This window comes from Eleginops maclovinus, chromosome 10 (assembly GCF_036324505.1).
Source record: "Eleginops maclovinus isolate JMC-PN-2008 ecotype Puerto Natales chromosome 10, JC_Emac_rtc_rv5, whole genome shotgun sequence".
Lineage (NCBI taxonomy): Eukaryota > Metazoa > Chordata > Actinopteri > Perciformes > Eleginopidae > Eleginops > Eleginops maclovinus.
Window position 1 is genome coordinate 3231346 of NC_086358.1, and position 23211 is coordinate 3254556.

The 23211-nt window shown below is 40.0% G+C and overlaps 3 protein-coding genes and 1 long non-coding RNA gene across 6 annotated transcripts; all 4 read left to right on the plus strand.

Annotated features, from left to right (window-relative positions):
- The first annotated feature begins 365 nt into the window (after positions 1-365).
- Positions 366-6329, plus strand: xrcc6 (X-ray repair complementing defective repair in Chinese hamster cells 6). The gene is made up of 13 exons (XM_063893073.1): positions 366-459; positions 1016-1102; positions 1301-1416; positions 1851-1992; positions 2690-2944; positions 3039-3225; positions 3320-3506; positions 3665-3833; positions 4709-4870; positions 4958-5087; positions 5252-5352; positions 5454-5570; positions 5668-6329. The coding sequence occupies exons 2-13, from the start codon at positions 1033-1035 to the stop codon at positions 5865-5867; spliced, it is 1836 nt and encodes a 611-aa protein (XP_063749143.1). The 5' UTR covers positions 366-459; positions 1016-1032; the 3' UTR covers positions 5868-6329.
- Positions 6330-7220: 891 nt separating this feature from the next.
- On the plus strand, positions 7221-11337 carry LOC134870717 (GTPase IMAP family member 4-like). 2 transcript variants are annotated; one of them, XM_063893074.1, is made up of 8 exons: positions 7221-7382; positions 7622-7714; positions 8164-8229; positions 8812-8862; positions 8960-9010; positions 9106-9156; positions 10005-10046; positions 10650-11337. In XM_063893074.1, exons 2-8 carry the CDS (start codon positions 7669-7671, stop codon positions 11330-11332), a joined length of 990 nt encoding a protein of 329 aa, XP_063749144.1. In that variant the 5' UTR covers positions 7221-7382; positions 7622-7668; the 3' UTR covers positions 11333-11337. The 2 variants fall into 2 exon arrangements, with proteins under 2 accessions (XP_063749144.1, XP_063749145.1); XM_063893075.1 differs by having other exon boundaries at positions 7375-7533.
- Positions 11338-12967: 1630 nt separating this feature from the next.
- On the plus strand, positions 12968-14932 carry LOC134871151 (uncharacterized). Its single transcript, XR_010166636.1, has 3 exons — positions 12968-13167; positions 14381-14767; positions 14856-14932. It is a non-coding gene; the product is annotated as an uncharacterized LOC134871151 (long non-coding RNA).
- Positions 14933-14974: 42 nt separating this feature from the next.
- Positions 14975-22972, plus strand: josd1 (Josephin domain containing 1). Of its 2 annotated transcripts, none has more exons than XM_063893768.1 (5): positions 14975-15146; positions 15783-15980; positions 16701-16829; positions 19928-20122; positions 20904-22972. In XM_063893768.1, exons 1-5 carry the CDS (start codon positions 14986-14988, stop codon positions 21001-21003), a joined length of 783 nt encoding a protein of 260 aa, XP_063749838.1. In that variant the 5' UTR covers positions 14975-14985; the 3' UTR covers positions 21004-22972. The 2 variants fall into 2 exon arrangements, with proteins under 2 accessions (XP_063749838.1, XP_063749837.1); XM_063893767.1 differs by having other exon boundaries at positions 14977-15146; positions 15777-15980.
- The last annotated feature ends 239 nt before the right edge of the window (positions 22973-23211 follow it).

The window sequence follows — 23211 nt, forward strand, 5'->3', positions numbered from 1 at the left end:
CTATGATTGGTCAGAATTTAAGATTGGCAAGACAAACATCCAATAGTCGATGATATGACTGTTACGTTTCCTTACGTGCTCGTTCACGTACCCGGAACTACAACTTGATAAAAAGAATATATCGTGTTATTGTTACGGAAACAAATATAGACTTTTTGCTTAAAAAGTAATAAATAGAGATGCAGCAAAAGTTAATAATAATAGCACAACATTGATGGTTTTCAGTCCGTTAGTGTAAGTGTTGTAACTGTCAGAAAGTAAACAACGAAGTGACTGTCAAAAAAAGTGCTTAAATCCCGCCTACTTTACTACGATTGACCAGTATTTTAAATTGGCAAGACAAGCGTCCAATAGACAAAGAGACGTTCGTTACGTTTCCCAGCGTGCTCGTTCTCGTACCCGGAACGCGCCAGCCATTGAAACTTGCCTGGACTTGCGGACGGACAGAAACAGAGCACGGTATGCAGCTATAATAACTTTATATATGTTGTTTTTTCATCTGTTGAGTCCATATCGTTTATTTGCATCCCTAAAAAAACGCATTTGTTATCTAAGCTAATTTAATATACTAATGAAGCTAAGAGTAGCTTATTAGTGGCTAAGCTAGCTAACTTGTGAAGTGGAATCATCACAAATGTGTATTAATTATTAATAATATCTTAATCAAACATAAATAACCTATAGAACAGCTTTACCCTTTGCACGGTTGGTGTTCTCTTCATATCAGCAGCACACAGTAGATTTTTTTTACACGACTCAATTGAATAAGCTTTATTGACATGTGTATAGAATAAGGCAAAATCAATGAGATTAAAAAGAAAAAGGTGCATCATGCATAGTATTATTGGCATAACGAAGATAGGGTTTTACTGACTGCTTTTTTACAAAATGCAGGAAGAATTTAAATGCATAGCAAGATTATTTATCTAAAATTGACTTTGTTTTGATTGTATTCAAGCTACTTTATGTGTCCTTATCTTCTTGTGTGTTATTGAACTGCCGGATCATTTGACAGGACCAGAAGTAGCTCAAATGGCAGAGTGGAATGCCTTCTACCGTAATGAGGAAGATGAGGAAGAGCAGGAGGAAGGAGAGCAATCTGGTGAGAGACAAGGCTCCATTATTTCTTCTGAAGTGCGAATAATACAAGATCAGTATCATATGTGAAATGTGCAAAGCTTATCAGTATGGAGTATCAGGACGTTTTTCAAATGCCTTTCCTTATATGCATGCCCTGCAGTTTAGTGTTATGATTATGAAGTAGTAGTTATTGACACATAATGCTGTCTCTGTTTGTCAGGAGATTATTACAAAAACTCAGGCAGAGACAGTTTGGTGTTTTTGGTCGACGCCTCCAAGGAAATGTTCATCAAAGGAGAAGACGGACAGCCCTCCAACTTTGACATGACCATGCAGGTGAGATGACCAGTTATCCGTCTTTCTTTGATAGACAAGAAATGTGCTGGAAGTATGTCAAATATCATGATAAAGATGAACACCTTCAAAGCTTACCTACTGCATATTATAGTAATACTTTTAATACAACAACATACAATCTACATTCCAAACTTTTAAAACAGTGTTTACAAAGTGCTTTTCCCAGATGAAACCCAAAGGCAGCAACAATAAAACCGATATAAAGGAGGAAAACAGATACAACTAAACACAGAAATAAAGAAAAGTTCAAAGTGCACAGGGAATGATTCGTCTAAAAGCCATAAAAATAGTTTCTAAAAGTGTGATTTGAAAGATGAAGCACATTTTTAAAGCGTAACATCCTCAGACAGTTTGCTCCACATTAGTTGTTTTTTGTTCTCATGATACTGAGTGTGTGTGTTGTGTCCTTGTAGGTGGTGCGCAGCGTGTACACCAGTAAGATCATCAGCAGCCACAGGGACCTGATGGCGTTGGTTTTCTACGGCACGGAGCAGAGCAAAAATCCCAGGAACTCTTTCAAGCACGTCTACGTTTACCACGACCTCGACGAGCCCGGTGAGACCTTTCCCACTGGCACACCATCACACCTTATTTACAGTGTAATGGTTTTGATCTGCTAGAAAACAAGGTAATGCAAACCTCTACCATCACTGTCAAAATGTTTTGTTCCTCCTGGGGAATCTAGGTTTTGTGACACTTGCTAAAATAATTAATAAGTAAATGATAAATAATACAAAATGTAATACAAATCTTTATCTGAACCCAGTTAAAGTAAGACAATAAAAACATAAAATCAAATAAAGATTTTAAATAAAACAAGAGGTTAAAGTAAAATGTCCAATTAAAGATCAAATGTTTCTACACATTTAGGAATTTAAATTCAAATGTGCACATTATTAAACATGTAAATTACAATATATATACTGTAGTGTATTAATATTATAAATTGCACAGTTTAAAGGGTTTGCTTCTGAAAGTGTGATAAAGTATTTTCGTCTTTGATTGTTATTGCACGTTATTTCACCAAAATATCAGAGCACTTTGTCAAAATCTGAATAAAAAGAGATTTTGGTCCAAAAATAAGAACACTTTAATAAAGTTGCAGTTAATTTGACTGATTCATATTATTAGTTTTGATGCAAAATGCAAGAAAGTCCTAATTTTAGACCAAAAACACCACAACATATCAGCCCCATTCCCTCTGTTGTTCCCTATCTGTCTCCTTACACACCTCCTCTCTTATTCCCGTCAGGTGCAAAGCGAGTGCAGGAGGTGGACGCTCTGCGGGGGGAGAAAGGAGCCCAGCTGGTGGAGGAGACGATGGGCAGGGGGGGGGACACGTCTCTAGGCGACGCGCTGTGGTGCTGCGCTAACCTCTACAGCGACATCAAGCTGCGCCTCTCACACAAGAGGCTGATGATCTTCACCTGCAGGGACGAACCTCACAGTGGCGACAGCGCGAAGAACCGGCAGGCTCGCACTAAAGCTGGAGACCTCAAAGAGACCGGTACGTCCGGAGGAAAGGATGTTCTGTTTCAGGGAAATGTGTTACACTGCTGTGGATTGAAGCCTCTCTAAAGTCACTATGCCTTCCCTCTCAGGGGTCGTCATTGATTTGATGCATCTGATGAAACCGGGAGGATTCGATGTTGCTCTGTTCTTCCGTGACATCGTGAGTCCTCCTGATGATGAGAGTGATCTGGGTCTGCAGCTGAAGCCGTGTAATAAACTAGAAGACCTCCAGAAGAGAGTCAAGGCCAAAGAGATGAAGAAGAGGGCCATGGCCAGGTTCAGATAAGACACGCATTTAGACTCTTCCTTTCGTTGTTTGTGGTTCATCTTTTCAATCTTTCTACTTCCTTTCCCTGTCTTCCATCTTTAGGATAAACCTGTGTCTCGGCGAGGGTCTGAGTGTCGCCGTGGGAATTTACGCCAACGCTGTGACGGCTCGGAAACCAGGTCCTGTCAAACTCTACAGAGAGTCCAACGAGCAGGTCCGCAGCAAAACCAGAATGTTTCACACCCAGACCGGAAGCCTGCTGCTGCCCAGCGAGATAAAGAAAGCTCAGGTAAGAGAGACACCTAGAGTACGCTCATTTTGGATTTGTATATTATTTTATGTGTTTGTGAAACCATTTAAACTGTAGTACATATACTAGGGATGTGAAAATACCGTGTGTGTGTGTGTGTGTGTGTGTGTGTGTGTGTGTGTGTGTGTGTGCTGCAGGTGTACGGTAAGAAGCAGATCGTGATGGAGAAGGACGAGGTCGACGCCATGAAGAAGTTTGAAGATCCCGGGATGACCCTGATCGGATTCAAACCCATGGAGAAGCTACAACTTCATCATCACATCCGACCCGCCACCTTCCTCTACCCCGAGGAGGACGAGGTCAAAGGTGCCACTGTCTGATTTACTGCAACGATAATAGGAAGACATTTTAAACACGCATGGTTTTTAGTCAGGGTTTATACGGTAGAGCCTTTAATCGTACGCAAGTTGTGGGACTGTGCCATCAGAAGTGTCCTTCAGCAGCTCCTATATTTAGTCGTCTTATATCTTAAATATATTCTCAATAGAGCGCCACAGGGATGACGTATTTTTGTAGGCCGACCCGGAAGTAAGCTGCATGCGTTCCCTCGACAAAAAATATTGTAAAAAATAAGATCTGTGGAAAACGAACCTGTTTGATAAATGGTTAGTTCAGCCGGATCATCTCTGCATGTCTACCCGACTTTTATCATTTTCAAATCATAAATCTAATCGGCAGAAGCAAAATGCTAACGCGATGCTATAAACGAACTACAGACGAGTACAGCAGGGGTCGCACGACTTCAACGTCACGCCAACTTAAGATCGTTTTAACTGACTTTCACGCGCTTGTATATTTTAACAAAGCTTTTCCTTTTAGCCACACTGAGTTTAACTAGAAGTCACGGCTGTTCCAATCACCAGTCCGTTTTACAAAGGTGAGCTAACAAACTCAGTGGGAGTGTTTACGTGTTCGGCGCAATGACGTACAACGTGATCCGTCTCTTAAATTGGTGTCAACCACAGACCTTATTTCGAGCTATTTTCCAAAATCCTACGGAGAAATCCCACTGACTCTGAGAGGAGGGAACCGGAAGTGGTAAAATGCTAACTCACTTCCGGGTTTTAGGACTCATTCCTGCACCACTCTATATGTTTGTATTTAACTACTCTATATATTGATATATTTCCCAGCTCTGACTCCCAGCATCCTCTCTTACTTCCTGTGCGTTTCCTCCTCAGGCAGCGCGTGTCTCTTCTCTGCGTTGCTGACGAAGTGCAGCGAGAGGAACGTGTTCGCTCTGTGCCGCTGCGTCGCTCGCAGGAACAATCCTCCCAGGTTTGTGGCTCTGGTGCCGCAGGAAGAGGAAGTGGACGAGGGGAAAATCCAGATCACTCCTCCAGGTTAGACCACAGATCTACTTCTTCTAGCACTGGTTTACAGTGATTGGCATATCTAGTATTGTTATTGTAATGATGTCTCTGTGTCAGGCTTCAACATGATCTATCTGCCGTACACTGACGACGTGCGGACCCTCGATATCCCCCGCTGCCCGTGGGCCTCACAAGCACAGGTGGACAAGATGAAGGAGATCGTCACCAAACTGCGCTTCAAATACAGGTTGCTGCTCAGCTTCAGTACTGGAACAGAGCACTGGTTTCACTCCTTGTTGTGCTTTAATCCTGCTAATCAGAGCTGCAGTGACACACTTACAATTATGTTTCTGCTCATAACGAGGTCATTTATTTCTGAAACTTGTTTAATTCCATTGTAACGGGATGCAGGAGCGATGCGTTTGAGAACCCGGTCATCCAGCAGCACTACAGGAACCTGGAGGCCCTGGCTCTGGACATGGACGCCCCGGAGAACACTGAGGACCTCATCAGTGAGATTCAGACAGACTGACACTAAGAAATCCTCTCATAGCTGCAGCAACTTCCTGTTCCTCCGTCTCACACTTCCTGTCTCTCTTCTCCTCTGCCTCAGTGCCGAAGGTGGAGCAGATCAACCAGCGTCTGGGTCCTCTGGTTCAAGATTTTAAAGATCTGGTTTACCCAATCGGATACGACCCTGAGAGCAAACCAGGGGCCAAGCGCAAAACAGGTCAGCGACCCTGACATCACCGTTGCTATGGTTATCAAGTGCTTTATTTTACACTACCTGATTTATTGTTATGTTTTCTCCGTGAATGAACCTGCAGCGGATGCCGGAGGCGGGGCTGAGAAGAAACCCAAAGTGGAGATACCAGAAGACGAGCTGCGAGCCCACGTGCAGAACGGCACGCTGGCAAAGCTGACGGTGCCGGTGCTGAAGGACGCCTGCAAAAAGTTTGGGGTTCGGACCACCGGGACGAAGAAGCAGGAGCTCATAGATGCTCTGATCGCACAACTCGCATCATGAGATAAATACAAACTTCACAGTGCCTTCATGAGCAGACACACTTAGCCAGGTGTAAAAATGTATGTTCAAAAGCCAAATTCTGGTACATTTCAGGATCTTCTTCCAAAGCAGGTTACATGTCTTATATTTACTGTGTAGTCTGGGAAATTTGGGTTGAACCAAGACAAGTTTGTATAGAAATCTAAAACCTTCTGTTGTGCTTGATCAGATGAAACAGCTGTTCGTCTGCAATTCCGGTTAATAATGTTTGAATGTAAAATAATTCAGTCATTTTCATTGTTGTACGGAAGCCTTGAGACGCAAGTTACATTTTTTATGTCTGATCTAAATTGTTTACTCGTTTGTTTTTGATAAGAAAGTCAATAAAAATGTTTTTTCTAGAAAATCTTTCTGTAAGGATATTGTTAGTCTTAGTTGCACCGCCATCCAATGTTTTAACCATGACTAAAAGCATTGAAGTTATTCATTTTGTCCTTTCTCTTCTGTCTTTCTTGGCACTATTTACATAAAACATGAGCTGGTTGTGCACTTCAGCCCTTTTTGTGGCTGAAATTAGTATTACTCTGCACAAAAACCCCGACAGCAACACTTCCAAGTTTGTATTTCTTTTTGAAAATGGAAATCATGTTTGGCCAGGTGAAAATATAAGGTTTTATCTGAAAGCAGTTCACGAATACTTTACTTGTTAAAAACATATTTAGTCTAATTACCATCGTGGGTAGTGGTGCATTTAGCCTCTTTTTGAGCTGTTATTTAATCATAAACACAATAAAAGAAACACTTTGGATCAGACTTTAAGAAATGAACACCACTCTGTATTTTTCTGAATTGACACTCCAGGCTTCCATACCGTACAGTAAACCTGACATCATAAAAACAAAGGTACCTTTTCTTGCATTTGCATTAATGAAACTTCTCCCTTTTACAGCCCTGCCTTTAGTTAGTTTTATTCTAACAGCTGCATGCTCATACTGTTTGTGTGAAGCAGCATTTCCAGTTCTTGTAGCAAGACATAAATAAAAAACATGCCTTTTTTAAGCTACTCTTTATTCATGAACACAATAAAGGAACCAGTTTAGATCAGACTGTAAAAGAATGGATATTCCTTTTCTCCGGGCTTCCGTACAGTACAGTAAAAGTAGGATAATAAAAAAGCTACCTAATCTAACTTTTGCATTAATAAAACTTCTCCCTTTTACAGCCCTGCCTTTAGTTGGTTTTATTCTATTACCTGCATGAGTCATACTGTTCGTGTGAAGCAACATTTCCAGTTCTTCGTGTAGCAAGAAGAAGAGAAGGTGTGTCTATCTGCATTATCTGCATACCTGGACGTTATCAATTGTTCCACAGAGCAAAAGCGATCAATAAGGATCAGTGTTCCTGCTGAGGGCAGGCGTGTGCAGGCAAATGTTTCAGGAGGAACATACATGCAACTTTGACCTCATGTGTTGCGTCAGATGTTAGCAGATTTAAAGGAAAAGGATTCCTCTGGAGGATTATCTGACAAGAGAGCAGGTAAGGGAGCTGGAGGAACATTGAGCCGCTGCAGTTGCTGAAATAGAGCTTTTAAAGTCAGTTTTGTTATCTATTCAGAGTTTTCTTGGGAAGGTTATCTGTAACGTTTCTACACTTTAACATAAACTAGTTCAGATCCGACTGGGAAAGGGTAACTAGACACTTTGAGTATGCTGTGATAACAGATCAAATCCGTGTGAAACCCAGGTGTTGAAATTAAAGTGATTTTATGTCGACAGTTTTAGCAGGAGTGCCATTTGCCCTACCTTGATACAATAAGTCTGAAATGGAGTGTCAATGTGAGAAGGACAACCCTGAGGATGCTGCTGCAGGTGAGACAGGAAAACATACAGTATGCGCTACTTAGAAATGCAAGAGTATCATTTGTCATTTAACTTACATTATCTGGCAATGCATTTGAAATTAGCACTATATGAAATCTCCTGATTGCCTTTTTTGTTGTCATTTTGTAATATTGAGTATTCATGGTTGCCAAAACTGAGTGAAATATTTATTTAATTCCGGGTTATTTTTTCAAAATAAATGTAAGCAATTAAGAGCATGTTGATTCCTACTTATGACTATTAAAAAATAATAATAAGAAGAAATGAAACTACTCAACAAATTCAAATGTAGGTCATATTTAATCTATTTAAATATATTATGGGGTTTAATTGTTATGCAAGTGGTTATATATATATATAATACCACTTGCATAATAATTAAACCCCATCATTTGTTTGTGCATCATAACTGATGTCATGTTTCCCTCTCTGTTCAGGATGGTGGAACATGCAGACTGGAGCTTTCACTGTGGTCGGATATCTCCTCTACAGATTCTCTCAGAGTGAGCCACACACACACACACACACACACACACACACACACACACACACACACACACACACACACACACACACACACACACACACACACACACACACACCCCTCATGTTAGCGGTGTTATTTCCCTGATTGGAAAAGAAAGTACGGAGGCCCTTTGGGGACTTTACTAAAATGATATTGTATGTTGTTTTCAAAAAGGCATTATCATTTCTTCCACATATGTATGAGTTATATGAGCATAGCATTAGACATTTAATTTCACAGATTTCACCTGCTTTATAATGGACAATAACCATATACAATAAGTCAAAGAGTGCCCTTAAACTTTGGTGAATTGATCACACATGGTTTTGATCGGAACAGACACTCCTGATTGTTTGATTAGAGACATACCCAGATAATCTGCTCCCATTGTTAGTGCCAGTGTCAGCACTAATGATTTAACAGGCATGTGCACACACTTACTGATCAAAAACACACATTTCTACAAGATAAAACAGCTGATTTATTTATCTAACGGTCAGCAAAACCACCAGTGGATCAATGCTGAGCTCAACACTGATGGTTTTCTGTTCGTCTGCAGCGCTGCCGGCTCTGATCAGGTGGCCGATTCGTCTCTTCTGCTCTCTAACGGGTGAGTTTAGTCACAGAGAGGTCAGAGGTCACTAGTTTGTACTGTCATTTATTGTTTGTATGATTGGACATTTTTATCAATTAATGTGTGTGTTTAGGTCTGTCAACTCTGTGGAGCTGGGTGAGCCATCTAGTGGGAACCCTTCGTGGTACGTAATCAAGTACATAAACGTAGGAATAAATAAATAATAATGTCACCTAAATAAAAAAATGTCTGTGCTCATTTCATTTATTTATATCCCAGGAATCCAGGGCCTGTGTAAATGGCTGTCTCGAATTTGGAGTTTCATAGGATGTGAGTTGCCTGCAAAAGACTGTACTAGTGTTATTATTATTATTATTTTATTATTATTATTTTATTTTTATTATTTTATTATTATTATTTTATTATTATCATTTTATTTTTATCATTTTATTATTATTATTTTATTATTATTTTATTATTATTTTATTATTATAATTTATTATTATTATTATTATTATTATTTTATTATTATTATTATTATTATTATTATTTTATTATTATTTTATTATTATTATTATTTTATTATTATTTATTATTATAATTTATTATTATTTTATTATTATTATTTTATTATTATTATTATTTTATTATTATTATTTTATTATTATTATTTTTATTCTCATTATTTGTTTTCATGTTTTTAATTTTCTTTTTATTATTAATTTATAAATGTTTTTGTTTTATTTTTTTACATTCATTTGTATTATTATTATTTGTTTTATTATTATTATTTGTATTATTATTTGTATTATTGTTATTTGTATTATTATTATTTGTATTATTTGTATTATTTGTATTATTATTATTTGTATTATTATTATTTGTATTATTATTATATTTCGTTTATGTATTTATTTTTATTTAGCTAGCAAGTTTATTTCCAAAGAGGCTTTCAAATAAGTCTGTTCTCTGTGGTTCAACATGCCATTAGCTTAGCATAACGTTTGAAACTGATGTTGGATACTGTTCTTTAAGTGATTCAGATCCTACATTTGAAATGGATGTTAATTTGAGGAAGGAATTCAGCAGCTGACAGCCATCTGAGTGGAGTGAGGCTATGTTAGGGATGAAGCTACACAATAATTATTAGCCTATAATTAAATCTGCTTCTCCATCAGCGTCGTCCTCCAGGTTCAAGTGGCTGATTGCTGTCATCTTAGGTGAGTTCACCTTTATTTTTTGAGACATTTGAATGTGTTTTATGTATTTTTGTCAACCTGAAAGTTAACATCTCCCAGAAAAAGCCAATAGGATTTTCTCATTAGGGTTTTGGATAATTGCAGAAGTAAAACCCAGTAAAATAATCTCACCGATAACGTCACTTTTGTCAGTGTAGGAGCATAAATACCATCACTGGAAATAAAAAGCTAACGTTACACTGTAAACAAACCCCATGGTGTTGCATTCAAGACGAATCTAGCTTTAATAAATGTTCCTAGTTTTAAAAGTGTTTCAGGTGCACAACAACAGACAATGCTTTTGTGTATCTGAGATGTTTTCCTTCAAAATGTCAGTCAAAGGTAGGACTTCTTCCACCTCTGAGACTCACTAAGTTCTGGATTTTTGGGCCTCATTTCTGCAGCACTTTAATATAAGGTCTGTTGGGTTCAGAAATTAATTATTGGCCTATTTTATGACGTAGAACCAAATGAGAAATGATTTATATTTCATTCATTTTGAAACAATGAAGCCATGAGCGCAAAAACACTAACACATTTCCAGGTTTTAGGACTCATGAAGCGCTCTCATAACATCCCCTGCAGGGTCAGAGATGGAGCCCACCAGCAGCGCCTTTAAACCAGAGCTGCGGCTGATCGTTCTGGGGTCGACATGGGAAGGACGAAGCTCTCTTGCAGACGCTTTGTTGGGCAAAAGTAAGAAACGTGCACACAAGGGCCCGCTGATGGAGAGCACCAGGAGATCCACGGTGATAGAGGGTAGAGAGGTCGTAGTGGTGGAGACCCCGGATGTTTTAGGGACGTCTTTGAGACCAGAGAAGAGAGCCCTGGAAGCTCTGAGGAGCCTCCAGTTGTGCAGCCCGGGACCTCACGCCTTCCTACTAGTGGGCCAAGCTTCAAGCTCCAAATCTGGGGTCGACCATGATATACTTCAAGCCATCCTAACCACCGTGAATACGTTTGGAGCAGAGACAGCAGGCTTCATCATCCCAGTGCTCACCCACGCAGACAACCTGGATGCATTGCCTGCACCAGATTTAAATGTTACGGCTGTGAGAAACTTTCTGAGGCTCCTGATGTCGGAAAACGCGACCCCAGAGGAGCAGAAGGAGATACGCAGGCAGGTGGTGGAGCTTGTGATGGAGGTGAAGTCTCAGAAAGGAGATCATTTCATCCACGAGCTGCAGAACAGGGAGGAGAGCATCAGGGAGGAGCTGCTCAGTAACATGGCCTCTGCACTGGCTGAGAAGCTGCCTCATGTGTATTAAAACAGTGTGTTGTGTGTGTGTGTGTGTGTGTGTGTGTGTGTGTGTGTGTGTGTGTGTGTGTGTGTGTGTGTGTGTGTGTGTGTGTGTGTGTGTGTGTGTGTGTGTGTGTGTGTGTGTGTGTATGTGACTGTTTGTGTGGAGACAGGATTCAATTTTGACTTTAAGTGCAAGGGTGATGCTTTGCCTGAGGTATTTTTGTCAGTGCTGGTTCACCACTGTCCAAATGAATTTACTACCGCCGGTCGCCCTCTGGTTTTTCAACATGCCGCAGATGCTTTTGGTTAGATATCTTGCCCACATCACTCGGGAAAACTCATCAATACTTATGTCAAAATGTCATTCCCGGGAAGAGAAACACTTTGCATGCAGAACACGCATAACATATGCTGTGTGGGAAAAAACGTAAAACATGAAGTCCTCCTCTACGCCTTTCGGACATTAATTCAAAGACATAAGTCATTTGTGTTTGTATGTAGCTGAGCGAAAGCTGAGTTTCTGTGTGTGTTTTGATTCTCTGATGTGTGTATCTTCTTTTATAAAGGCCTGTGTTTTCGTCTCTGCCCCTGTGTCGACCTGACCCTCCGTTATCTTTCATAATTCATAAGATATCAAACTTTAAAGATAATGCTCAGTGTTTCTCTGCCTTTCTCCAGAGGAATCTGAAACAGCATTCAGACCAGGAATAAACCTCGATATGGACACACTTACATTTCATTCAAATCTATCAAAGATTATTTTATAGATTGCAGTTTTGTTGCTGCTATCTACATCATACTGTCAACACATGATATATGTGTGATTAGTATGTTTGTATACATAGACAATATGACAACAACATAAAACAACAACAACCGGATAAAGTTCAGAAAGATTTATTTTTTTTAAACGATAAACCAACAACAGGAACAATAATCACAAATACAACAAATTAGAATAATCTCTAAAAAATGTAGAGGGGAAAAGGAATCATATGGAGTTATTTTAATTGAGTTTTTTAATCAACAACAACTGGAAAAAGCTCAAAAATAATAATACGTTAAAAAAAGTAATTTTTAAATATTAAAAACAGACAATAATTAAAAACAAATACAAATAATAATAACAGATACAAATCCAATTAATTTAGGGAAAAAATAAATAGGGGTCTATTCTTTACAGCTCATGATCATGTTGAGTTATTTTAATTTACTTTTTTTAGTTTTAAAGAACAGCACGGGAAAACGCAAACAAAAATAGAGAGAATGAAATAAAATACATTGGAATTAAAATACATTTTAAAATGACAGAAACAATAATCACAGAAAAAGTCAATACATAAAAGAAAATGTAATACATGAAGTGCAAAAAGTAAATAGTGTTTACCACTAATGAAAGTGGTGGTCATAATAAAGTACATTTATAAAGACTTTATTTAATTTCCTTTTTATCAGTTTAGGTTTTTGTTTTTTCTACAGTTCATAGACCCAGTGTTCCTCTTTTAAATGTAGTGTCAACATGCCCCTCAACATGCCTTCCCCAGCAGGGTGAGAGCAGAGCCGATTATTGAATATACCCAATATATGGCTCTGGGTGAGAGTACAGCGTTAATCCGGGTTCCTCTCCTGGGAGGGACCTCTGTCTACTGACGCACGCGCTGACAGCAACATGGAGCCCGAGGAGACGCTACTGCGCATGTCCGCGTCTGCACGGCCAGAAACAGACAGAGAGCTGAACTGAGGAAAAACTGGCAGAGACAAAGGACTGAGACACATTTAGAGAAACAGGAGACACTACATTTAGTTTTTGTACCGGTTTATAATAGCCAAGGGGTTACGGGACCACCAGGGAGCGGACAGGTGAGTGTTTCTGCTGGGGAAATGAAGTTCTGAGACATAAAGGAAGCGTTGTGGTTGTGTTTGCTGTAGTCACGTAAAGCAGCCTGAAGATTGTTCCTACATTTCTGTTACTATCATGGATTAAAGGCATGTGTGCATGTATGATGTATGTGAATAATCCCTGTGAATGGACTGTAGGGTCGCTGTGATTAGGTGCTGTTTTTGTTGGGGCTATTTTTACTGAACAGACTGCTTCCTCTATCCAGTCCTGGAAGTGTTTACCTTCTCTTTTAAGGGTCTGCTGAACAGGAGGAGAATGTAACCAGTTTATACTTTAATTTCAGCAATGTAAAACCAGTTTCAATTCAAATAAGTGGTGATTCTAAGTGTTATTGAGGTGTTTGGCTGCTAATCAGAGTAAGTTAGGGTGTCATTTTGGGCTCTGCTAACATGTGGTGGGGATTTGTGACCATTTTTTGTGATTTAAAAATGCTTGAATTACAATATTTTAATAAATTAAGGCAAGACATTTCATATTACAATCATAAAGACGTAGTTCAAAAGATACACCTTTATAAAAATAGATTTAAAACAGTATGAAATGACTTATTTGCAATTCAAAAACTAAGGAAAGGAAAGACAAATAAATAAAGCATTAAGACATGTGTGAAAGAAACACATTATGTACAGATTTAAATGAATAAAAGAAGTATTAAAATACAAACATAAGTAAGGCAAGGCAGGTTATTAATACAAGACATTTAAATAATACGGCAACTCAAAGTGATTACAAACATTAAAAACCTTAGGGAAAAGTGCAAAACACACACTGTAAAAGACATTTAAATACATGAGAGAATATTTTAAAATCACAAGTAAAAGTAAGGCAAGGCTTGGTTATTAATACATATCAATTAAAAATAATATATTAAAGCATTAAGACAAAATAAATGCATTATAAAAAGACATTTCAATACATTTTACAGCCTAAAGAAGAGAAATAACATCAAGCTGAAATAGAATAAAGTTTAAAATACAAGGGTAAAAGTTACTATGCTGTGTAAAATGTGATGATGTATTTGATTTAATCCAAAGAAAATAGAAAAGTCTTGATTTAAAAGAAGAAGTGATCCGTTCTCTGGTTAGTTTTAGATATTTGGATCTTTAAAAGCTGAACGCTGCTTCCCAATAAGAACATCCTAATAACGCAGATTTTCCTTTCTGTCTTTTTCAGGTTTTTTTTACTCCAGCAAGCATCAAATCCTTGTTGAATCCAGTTGAACGGACCCCTCCCGATCAATGGAAATACCTACAAATCTCTAGTCTTGTATGGAAACAGCTGCCAGCAGGAGATGGAGGAAGTGGAAACACACACCGCTTTCCTGGAGTAATCTTTTTTTGGGCGTTTCGGGAGCATCTTTGTTTGCAGACAGTCCCATCATCTTGAGTTCCTGTTGACCTTTTCCCCACGTCTACCCTTTAGAGAGCAGGTGTTAAACTCCCCCCTCCCCCCGGTCCTCTCTGCCTGGGAGGTTGCTCCGGTAATGGTTGCCATGATGCTGATGTAGCGCCGGGAAGCTGGTCGTTAACCAAATTTCATTAAAAGTCTGCTCAGAATTTGGTGAGTCGTGTCCATTTCTACACAACATGGAGCTTGTGTTCATGACATCTTGTGGATAGTGTGTGAATTTCTCTCTCACTTGTTGCAGGCTTTCTCCCATGCTGATGTAGCGTCGTGAAGCTGGTAGTTGTGGAGCTGGAGGAGAAGGAGGTGTTGGAGGTGGAGGAGGTGGTGGTGGTGGAGGTGGTGGTGGTGGTGGAGGTGGTGAACGTCCAGGGATGGGGAGCGCTCCATACCCAGCGGGGGAGTGGAAAGGGAAGGGGAGAGGCGGCCTGCAGGAGCTGGGATGCATGCGCTGGAAGGTCAGCAAGCAGAAAGGCGGAGGAGGAGGAGGAGGAGGAGGAGGAGGGGAGGCAGTGGCGCCAGAGGAGAGGAGGAGGTAATCACATGTTGAACTTTTATTACAATTTACTCGTGTGAACCCGGAAATGTTGAGTACCCCAAAGTTTTATGGCAGAAATGTAAAGTACGGGTCCCCAGTACCTAGAAACTGCCGGATGCTAAGGTGCAGATTAGCTTAGCATTAATTAGCATTCAGACAATACCTATAAAAATGCTTGGCCAATTTGGAACATTTAGTTGTTTTTTTTTAGGTATATTGAGGATGTTCAATACATTTTTTACAGTTTTAGGATAAAAAATGGCAGCTTTGAGTCCCTTAAAACTTTAAAATCGACCCAAAATTCAGCAAATCAGTCCACCAGGAGCACAAATATGGCCACTTTCTGCCATAATAGGTCCTGAAATTCCCCCAAAACGACTCCAAATTTGGCCAAATCAACCAAGCCATTTTGTAACTAATGTAGGAGTTTTTGCTTATTAACGCAACTTGTGTTAATTGTGCTAATTGCCCAACATATGCAAGTTAGCATCCTGCAGTTTCAATGTGCTCGGGACCCGTTCTATACATCTCTATCATAAAACTTTGAGGTAGTCACACAGCTGGCAGGTAGACGCTGTGTCTGTGCATAATGTGACACTCAAGCTTTCCAATCTTTGCCTCTTTGAGGTGCAGGGATCCCACGGACTCCCAGCAGCAGGATCTCTCATCCTCCTCTTCCTCCCTCACCCTTCCACTTCCTCCCCCTCTGACACCCCCGCCCATTTATCACGAGAAGCAGCGGCGGGAGCTGTGCGCTCTGCACGCCCTGAACAACGTCTTCCAGGACGGGACGGCCTTCAGCAGGGACGCCTTACAGGAGATCTACCAGAGGTGGGAGAGCCGGAGTCATGAAGTGTGTTGGGACATTATAGGAACAAACGTGTTTTCCAGACGTGCAAATATTTGTTAAATTAACTGAATCTACTCAAAAGAAGTTGCTTGTTTTATGGGCGCTGTTAAAAACAGAGTCTGCATGACCCAGAGGATGTTGAGGCTATTCAGGGACACATAGCAGATTAGATTCTTCCCCCGGGAACTGAATTTCATTCTGATTAATAAGAAGTGTCATGTTCAATTTCTCCAGCTTACAACAAAACTCATTTCATTAAAAATCTGCTCAGAATTAAGCAAATTCCAGTCCATTCTGTAAAGAAGCCACCATCTCTCAATGCATTTCCCCACCCCTCCCCCTGTTCCCATACTATTTAATATACCATAGGCATCGGATGGCAGGAGGTCCTACTGGTCCCAGTTCACAGTATGCAGCGTGGTCTTGCTATTCTGACCCACAATCCTTTGCAAAGCAGAGAGAAGTATTTGTAGATCTAGTATGAGTCCTGCATGCTACAGTGTGTACGGGCAGGGGCTGTACATACTTAAAAGGAACAACAGTAAAAATGCAGCCTGTGTTTGTTTACTATTGATCGTTGACTGATCCAACGTGGCTGATGTGCATGTCAAAGTGCAAATATGATGTCAGCTTGTCAATATTTATTCTGTGTGCTTGACATTTTGTTTATAATCTCCTATTTTCTCTCTCTGTTGGTGCAGGCTTTCTCCCAGCACTCTGGTGACGCCGCAAAAGAAGAGCATGCTGGGAAACGGGAACTACGATGTAAACGTCATCATGGCAGCGCTGCAGACCCGCGGGTTTGAGGCAGTTTGGTGGGATAAAAGAAGGTAAGAATTCCTTCCTCTAAAACATCACTTTTCTGCGTTAAAATGGATTAAAAAGTACTTAATCTATCCTATATATTATCGGTTTGTCTACTTACATTTTCCCTAATGATTCAAGCAATTATCCAACCTAGGGACGTCTGTAAACGTTTTAAAATCAAGGTAAGGGTGCGTTTAATTCTGTTGCCTATAATAGTGTTGTATCCCCTGCAGAAGCTGTTATAAATGACCGTTTTATCAACATTTTTAAAGATCCTGATCTTTTTTTACTCTATATTTTATCCTCATGAAGGCTTTCAGGCATTAGACGTCTGGGAGTTATCAGAGGTAGCCAAACGGTGTGGGAGAAACCCAGATTCTTGACGAGAAACAGCTGAATTTAGTGTTTTTATCTTAATCTTTGACTGAAAAAGTACAAATTACAAGAGAAGGTACCTACAAAATTACACTTCTTCTACCTTTTTAAATATGTACAGTGGGGCAAAAAAGTATTTAGTCAGCCACCAACTGTGCAAGTTCTCCCATTTAAAAAGATGAGAGAGGCCTGTAATTTTTATCATAGGTACACTTCAACTATGAGAGACAGAATGAGAAAAAAAAATCCAGGAAATCACATTGTAGGATTTTTAATGAATTTATTTTCAAATGACTGTGGAAAATAAGTATTTGGTCAATAACAAAAGTTCATCTCAATACTTTGTTATATACCCTTTGTTGGCAATGACAGAGGTCAAAGGTTTTCTGTAAGTCTTCACAAGGTTTTCACACACTGTTGCTGGTATTTTGACCCATTCCTCCATGCAGATCTCCTCTAAAGCAGTGATGTTTTGGGGCTGTCGCTGGGCAACACGGACTTTCAACTCCCTCCAAAGATTTTCTATGGGGTTGAGATCTGGAGACTGGCTAGGCCACTCCAGGACCTGGAAATGCTTCTTACGAAGCCACTCCTTCGTTGCCCTGGCGGTGTGTTTGGGATCACTGTCATGCTGAAAGACCCAGCCACGCTTCATCTTCAGTGCCCTTGCTGATGGAAGGAGGTTTTCACTCAAAATCTCACGATACATGGCCCCATTCATTCTTTCCTTTACACGGATCAGTCGTCCTGGTCCCTTTGCAGCAACAGCCCCAAAGCATGATGTTTCCACCCCCATGCTTCACAGTAGGTATGGTGTTCTTTGGATGCAACTCTGCATTCTTTCTCCTCCAAACACGACGAGTTGAGTTTTTACCAAAAAGTTCGATTTTGGTTTCATCTGACCATATGACATTCTCCCAATCCTCTTCTGGATCATCCAAATGCCCTCTAGCAAACTTCAGACGGGCCTGGACATGTACTGGCTTAAGCAGGGGGACACGTCTGGAACTGCAGGATTGAAGTCCCTGGCGGCGTAGTGTGTTACTGATGGTAGCCTCTGTTACTTTGGTCCCAGCTCTCTGCAGGTCATTCACTAGGTCCCCCCGTGTGGTTCTGGGATTTTTGCTCACCGTTCTTGTGATCATTTTGACCCCACGGGGTGAGATCTTGCGTGGAGCCCCAGATCGAGGGAGATTAGCAGTGGTCTTGTATGTCTTCCATTTTCTAATAATTGCTCCCACAGTTGATTTCTTCACACCAAGCTGCTTACCTATTGAAGATTCACTTTTCCCAGCCTGGTGCAGGTCTACAATTTTGTCTCTGGTCTCCTTTGACAGCTCTTTGGTCTTGGCCATAGTGGAGTTTGGAGTATGACTGTTTGAGGTTGTGGACAGGTGTCTTTTATACTGATAACGAGTTTAAAAGCTGCCATTAATACAGGTAACGAGTGGAGGACAGAGGAGCCTCTTAAAGAAGAAGTTACAGGTCTGTGAGAGCCAGAAATCTTGCTTGTTTGTAGGTGACCAAATACTTATTTTACCGAGGAATTGACCAATGAATTCATTAAAAATCCTACAATGTGATTTCCTGGATTTTCTTTTCTCATTCTGTCTCTCATAGTTGAGGTATACCTATGATGAAAATTACAGGCCTCTCTCATCTTTTTAAATGGGAGAACTTGCACAATTGGTGGCTGACTAAATACTTTTTTGCCCCACTGTACATTCATGTGGACATTATGGGTACGTATATCTTTATTAGTAGTCATATTTCTTATAAATAAAGACTCAAGCTTCAGGGTCTGTTTGTTTTGGAGAAAAGCGCATAAATCTACTATCAGTAAAAACCCTGAAACTATGACAAATAAAATCCCAGCCACGAGAAATTGACTGCAATCACGCCGATCGTGGTGAAGACAGAAACTCCCATGATCCCACGCTGTTCATAATGCCACAAAAGCAAAAAAAACAAAGTCTTGTTGTTGGTTTAAATCTCACTGAGTAAACATGAGGTAAACATCTTCCTCATTTGCGACCCTGAATGTTCTCAGATATTCGTCAGCTGTTTCATCACTTCACACAGTCTGGGATTTATCTGCGTTCCTGCTTCCCTCTCACAGTCTCACAGGATGTTTGGTAACAGCAGCAGACGTGCTTTATCAATGAAGTGATAAGGTTATCCGAGAAGCCTTATTTCTGTTTCTCGGTCCTAAACAGGAACAGAATAACTCTTAATCTGAACACAAAGGCAGCAATGACTGATGCAACACGGTGCTGATTGTACCTGAAGCATGGCATTAGTATATGGTGTTAGTTAAAGTCATCTTTGCTCTGTATCTGTGACTGTTATCAAAACTCCCCCTGTGATGCATTCAAGTGCCTACGGGAAACTCTGACAGTCAAAATGTGTGTCCCAATACACTCCAGATCATCCCACTCCAAGAATCCATGTTTGAGTATTAAACCACACAAATACAACGTCGTTTTGACAAAAAGCAAAGACGTGCATGTGGATTAAAGAAGGGAAAATAATCGATATTATAAATCACCATATTCCAATATATTTTCTAGTAAGTTTTGGGCTTTTATTTTGAAATGTCTTCTCAAATAAGCCTATCTGAAGCCTAGGTGGGTCAGTCCTTTACAGTGGAAATGTATTTACACTTCAAATTAAAACCGATAATAAGTTACCTTTCCTCCCCCTCCTCCTCCTCCTCCTCCTCCTCCTCCTACTCTTCCTCCTGCAGGGATGTTGGCAGCATCGAGCTGTCCAACGTAACGGGCTTCATCCTGAACGTCCCGTCTAACCTACGCTGGGGGCCTCTGCGGCTACCGCTCAAACGCCAGCACTGGATCGGAGTCCGAGAGGTGGGGGGGGTTTACTACAACCTGGACTCCAAGCTGCGCAGCCCCCAACCAATCGGAGCGCCCAACGAGCTCAGGTGTGTGTGTGTGTTGAGTTAAAATGGTTTCATCTTTCACATGCATGGTGGGGGTAATGGTAATTTAAAGAGAGTTTTAAATAGAATTGGACGGAGCCATCGAGACGCTTTGTGCACTCTGGTTTTGAAGTCTTGAATTTGGCATTTTGTCCGTCACCACACTTTGTTTTTGCAACCAGCCTGGAGTTTGTACAACTGAACAATGGAAAGACATTTTTAGGCACCAAAATGCTATAATTACTTTTCATGAACTGGAAACAGAAACCTAAAAAGGGTAAAAGTTCAAAGATAACAACACGGAAAACACTGTGGTAGGGACCGCTCTAAAGCGTGCCATTTTTATACGGCAATTTCACCCTGAATGAGACCAAAATTTACCAAATGAACATTATGTGGTGTGAAACAGGTCTTCATACTACTGACTCAGGCCAGAACACGAATGTTTAGAATGTTTTCTAGTGGAAATAATCAAGTCAGAAGTTCTCATTGACTTCTTCACAATTTGACTCATTTTTGCAACCAGTGGAGTCGCCCCCCTACTGGAGGTTAGAGATAGTGTCACTTAAACTGCAATATGTCCAGTAAGTAATCAGAGTCCATATTTGTAGCAATGCATGTCCTAAAAAGTGCTTAAATTATGTTAAATATCAGTGTTTATGGTGGTTTACCCATTATACATCTATTTCAAATGAGCTTTTTATACAAACTGCTAGAAAACAGCTGATTTTATGGTTTTTATTATCATAATAATCAGTGGCGTTCCTATTTTTCCTCATCCCAGGAAGTTCCTCCGGCAGCAGCTGCGAGGGAAGAACTGTGAACTCCTATTGGTCGTCTCAGAGGAAGTGGAAGCGCACCAAACATGGCGGTCGGACGGCTAGGGGTTTAACTTGCCCCTCTCAACGGGCCAATCACAGGACAGGAAGTCAAGTCGTTGCACAGCCAATCACGTGGATGTATCTTTCCTTGCTTCTTTTTTGAGGCTTTGTTTACACAGCCATTGCCGGACTCGTTATCGGAGAGGATGCAGAGCAATGAAGGAAGCAAACACTTTACAGGGAGAATCACAGTCCTTCACTCACAACACACTTATACACATCTGGTGTTTTTATATATACTGTATATTGACTATTTTCCAAAGTCAGTTTTGTTTCTTTTTACTGTTTCCAAAGTGATGGGAGTTCATGAAAGATGCTGTTTATCCGCAGTGCCGCTCCCGGCTTCAGCCATGTTTCCCGTCCTTCACTTTCACCAAAGCGTGCCCTTTCTGCCCCTTGTTTTCATCATATCACAGGTCAAAAATCAAGTGGTTCACCACGTTGCCAACTTTGTATTTCATCCACTTTCCCACCAACACAGTTTTATATGCAACAGAGCAATGCAACTCCCGGGCCGAGCACTCCCTCTTCTGGACGCTTGACACGGCATCATTTATCCAGCTTTCTGTCATTTTTGCATCAAATGGTTACTTTAAAGTAGAGAAGAGTGCCGGAAATAAGGCTAAAGTAATGGTTTTCATCTCTCATTAGAGTGATACTGCATACAAGAAGAAAGGAAATTAGGGAGAAAACCTTCTATTGTAATTATTCAAAACTCACAGAAATGTGCCGTACTTTATGTAAACAGCAGTCACATCTCAGGTCCTCTTTTAAAGCTAGATCTGGAGTTTATCGAGCAAGAGTGCAAAAAACCATTGGATGCTAACGATAATCATGTCTGATTGGACTTCAACTGGTTCATCAGGTCATATATTTCAAATGAGGGGGATGAGAACGTGTTTCTATTTCTCTTCAAATAATCTTTTTGAAAATAACACACTGTTTCAGCCCAGGGAGCTTAACAGTTAATTTTTGACTTTTAAAGAGGCCCTATTCTGCTTTATTGGGGTCTTTGCCTCTGCTGTAGTGTGTTGAATAGGTTTTTGTGCATGTAAACGGTCTGCATAAGCTAAAATTCCCTCCAGAGCAGCAGGCTACGCTCTGGTTTCAGACGGAGGGTGAAAAGAGGTGCTGCAGCAGGCAGTGTGAGAACATTAAAGCATGCAGACATGTCACAGTAGAGACACTAAACACTGATATGAACCTGAAAATGAGCAGAATAGGGCCCCTTCAAAATGAAACCTGCCAAAAAAAGAATCTGAGAAGACGACATAATAAATCATAAACACTAAGCGAGGGTCTCAAATGTGCAAGAGGAGGTTTTAGAAAAGTGTGTTCAGGAGGAGATGGAGCAGTGTGCCTAGGTGTAGAGTAAAGTAGAGAAGAAAGGAAAGAAGATTCTGTGTTTTTTGGGCGGATTTCTGTGAAAGGAGCCTTACGAGAGATTCCTCTGTTTGTAGCTTTGAAATCAGCTCGAGAGAAACTGTTATTTCTATTGTCTCTAAACGACGATATTGGCCTTAACTTGTTTACATTTAAAATATATACGTGTTGCTCTGAAAGACTAAGATGCCATTTATCAAGAGATTTAATCCAAAGCACCAATTCATCAGACCATTTAAATACGATGCTTTCACTTTTGCAGCCGAGGGCTTTGTGTCATTTATAAGGACATGTTCTCCTCGACGGTGCAGGTCTCACTTTGGATCTTCAGCCTCTCAATGGGGCATTATATCAAAGTGAAGCATCAGAGAGTTTGTCCTTTATTTGCTTTTGGAGATTTTTGGACCTAATCACTTCATGTCTCACGATTGCATTTATTCAACATGTGCTTTTTTTTTTTTTTTGCCATGACAATCCATTCAACCCATCCTACTTAAGGAATCCTGATTGTTGTATTTCTATTATTTTTTTGCATAGAAATAAAATGCTTATAATGGCACTTTATGTATAAACAGAAGTGTGTTTGTGTTTAATTTATTATTGAAACAACTTATAATCTGCTCATGTATTGTTTACTTAAGGTACAAATGTACAGATTTGAGGTACTTGATTCGTAACTGATTTATACTTAATATAATTTAGACAGTTCTTTAACGTAACTAAGTATTTCAACATTGTTTTACACATACTTTTATTTTTAAAAAAGACGCATATTCCACCTTTGAAAGTATTTTTGATTGTATTATTTTTAATCTTTTATTTAGAATT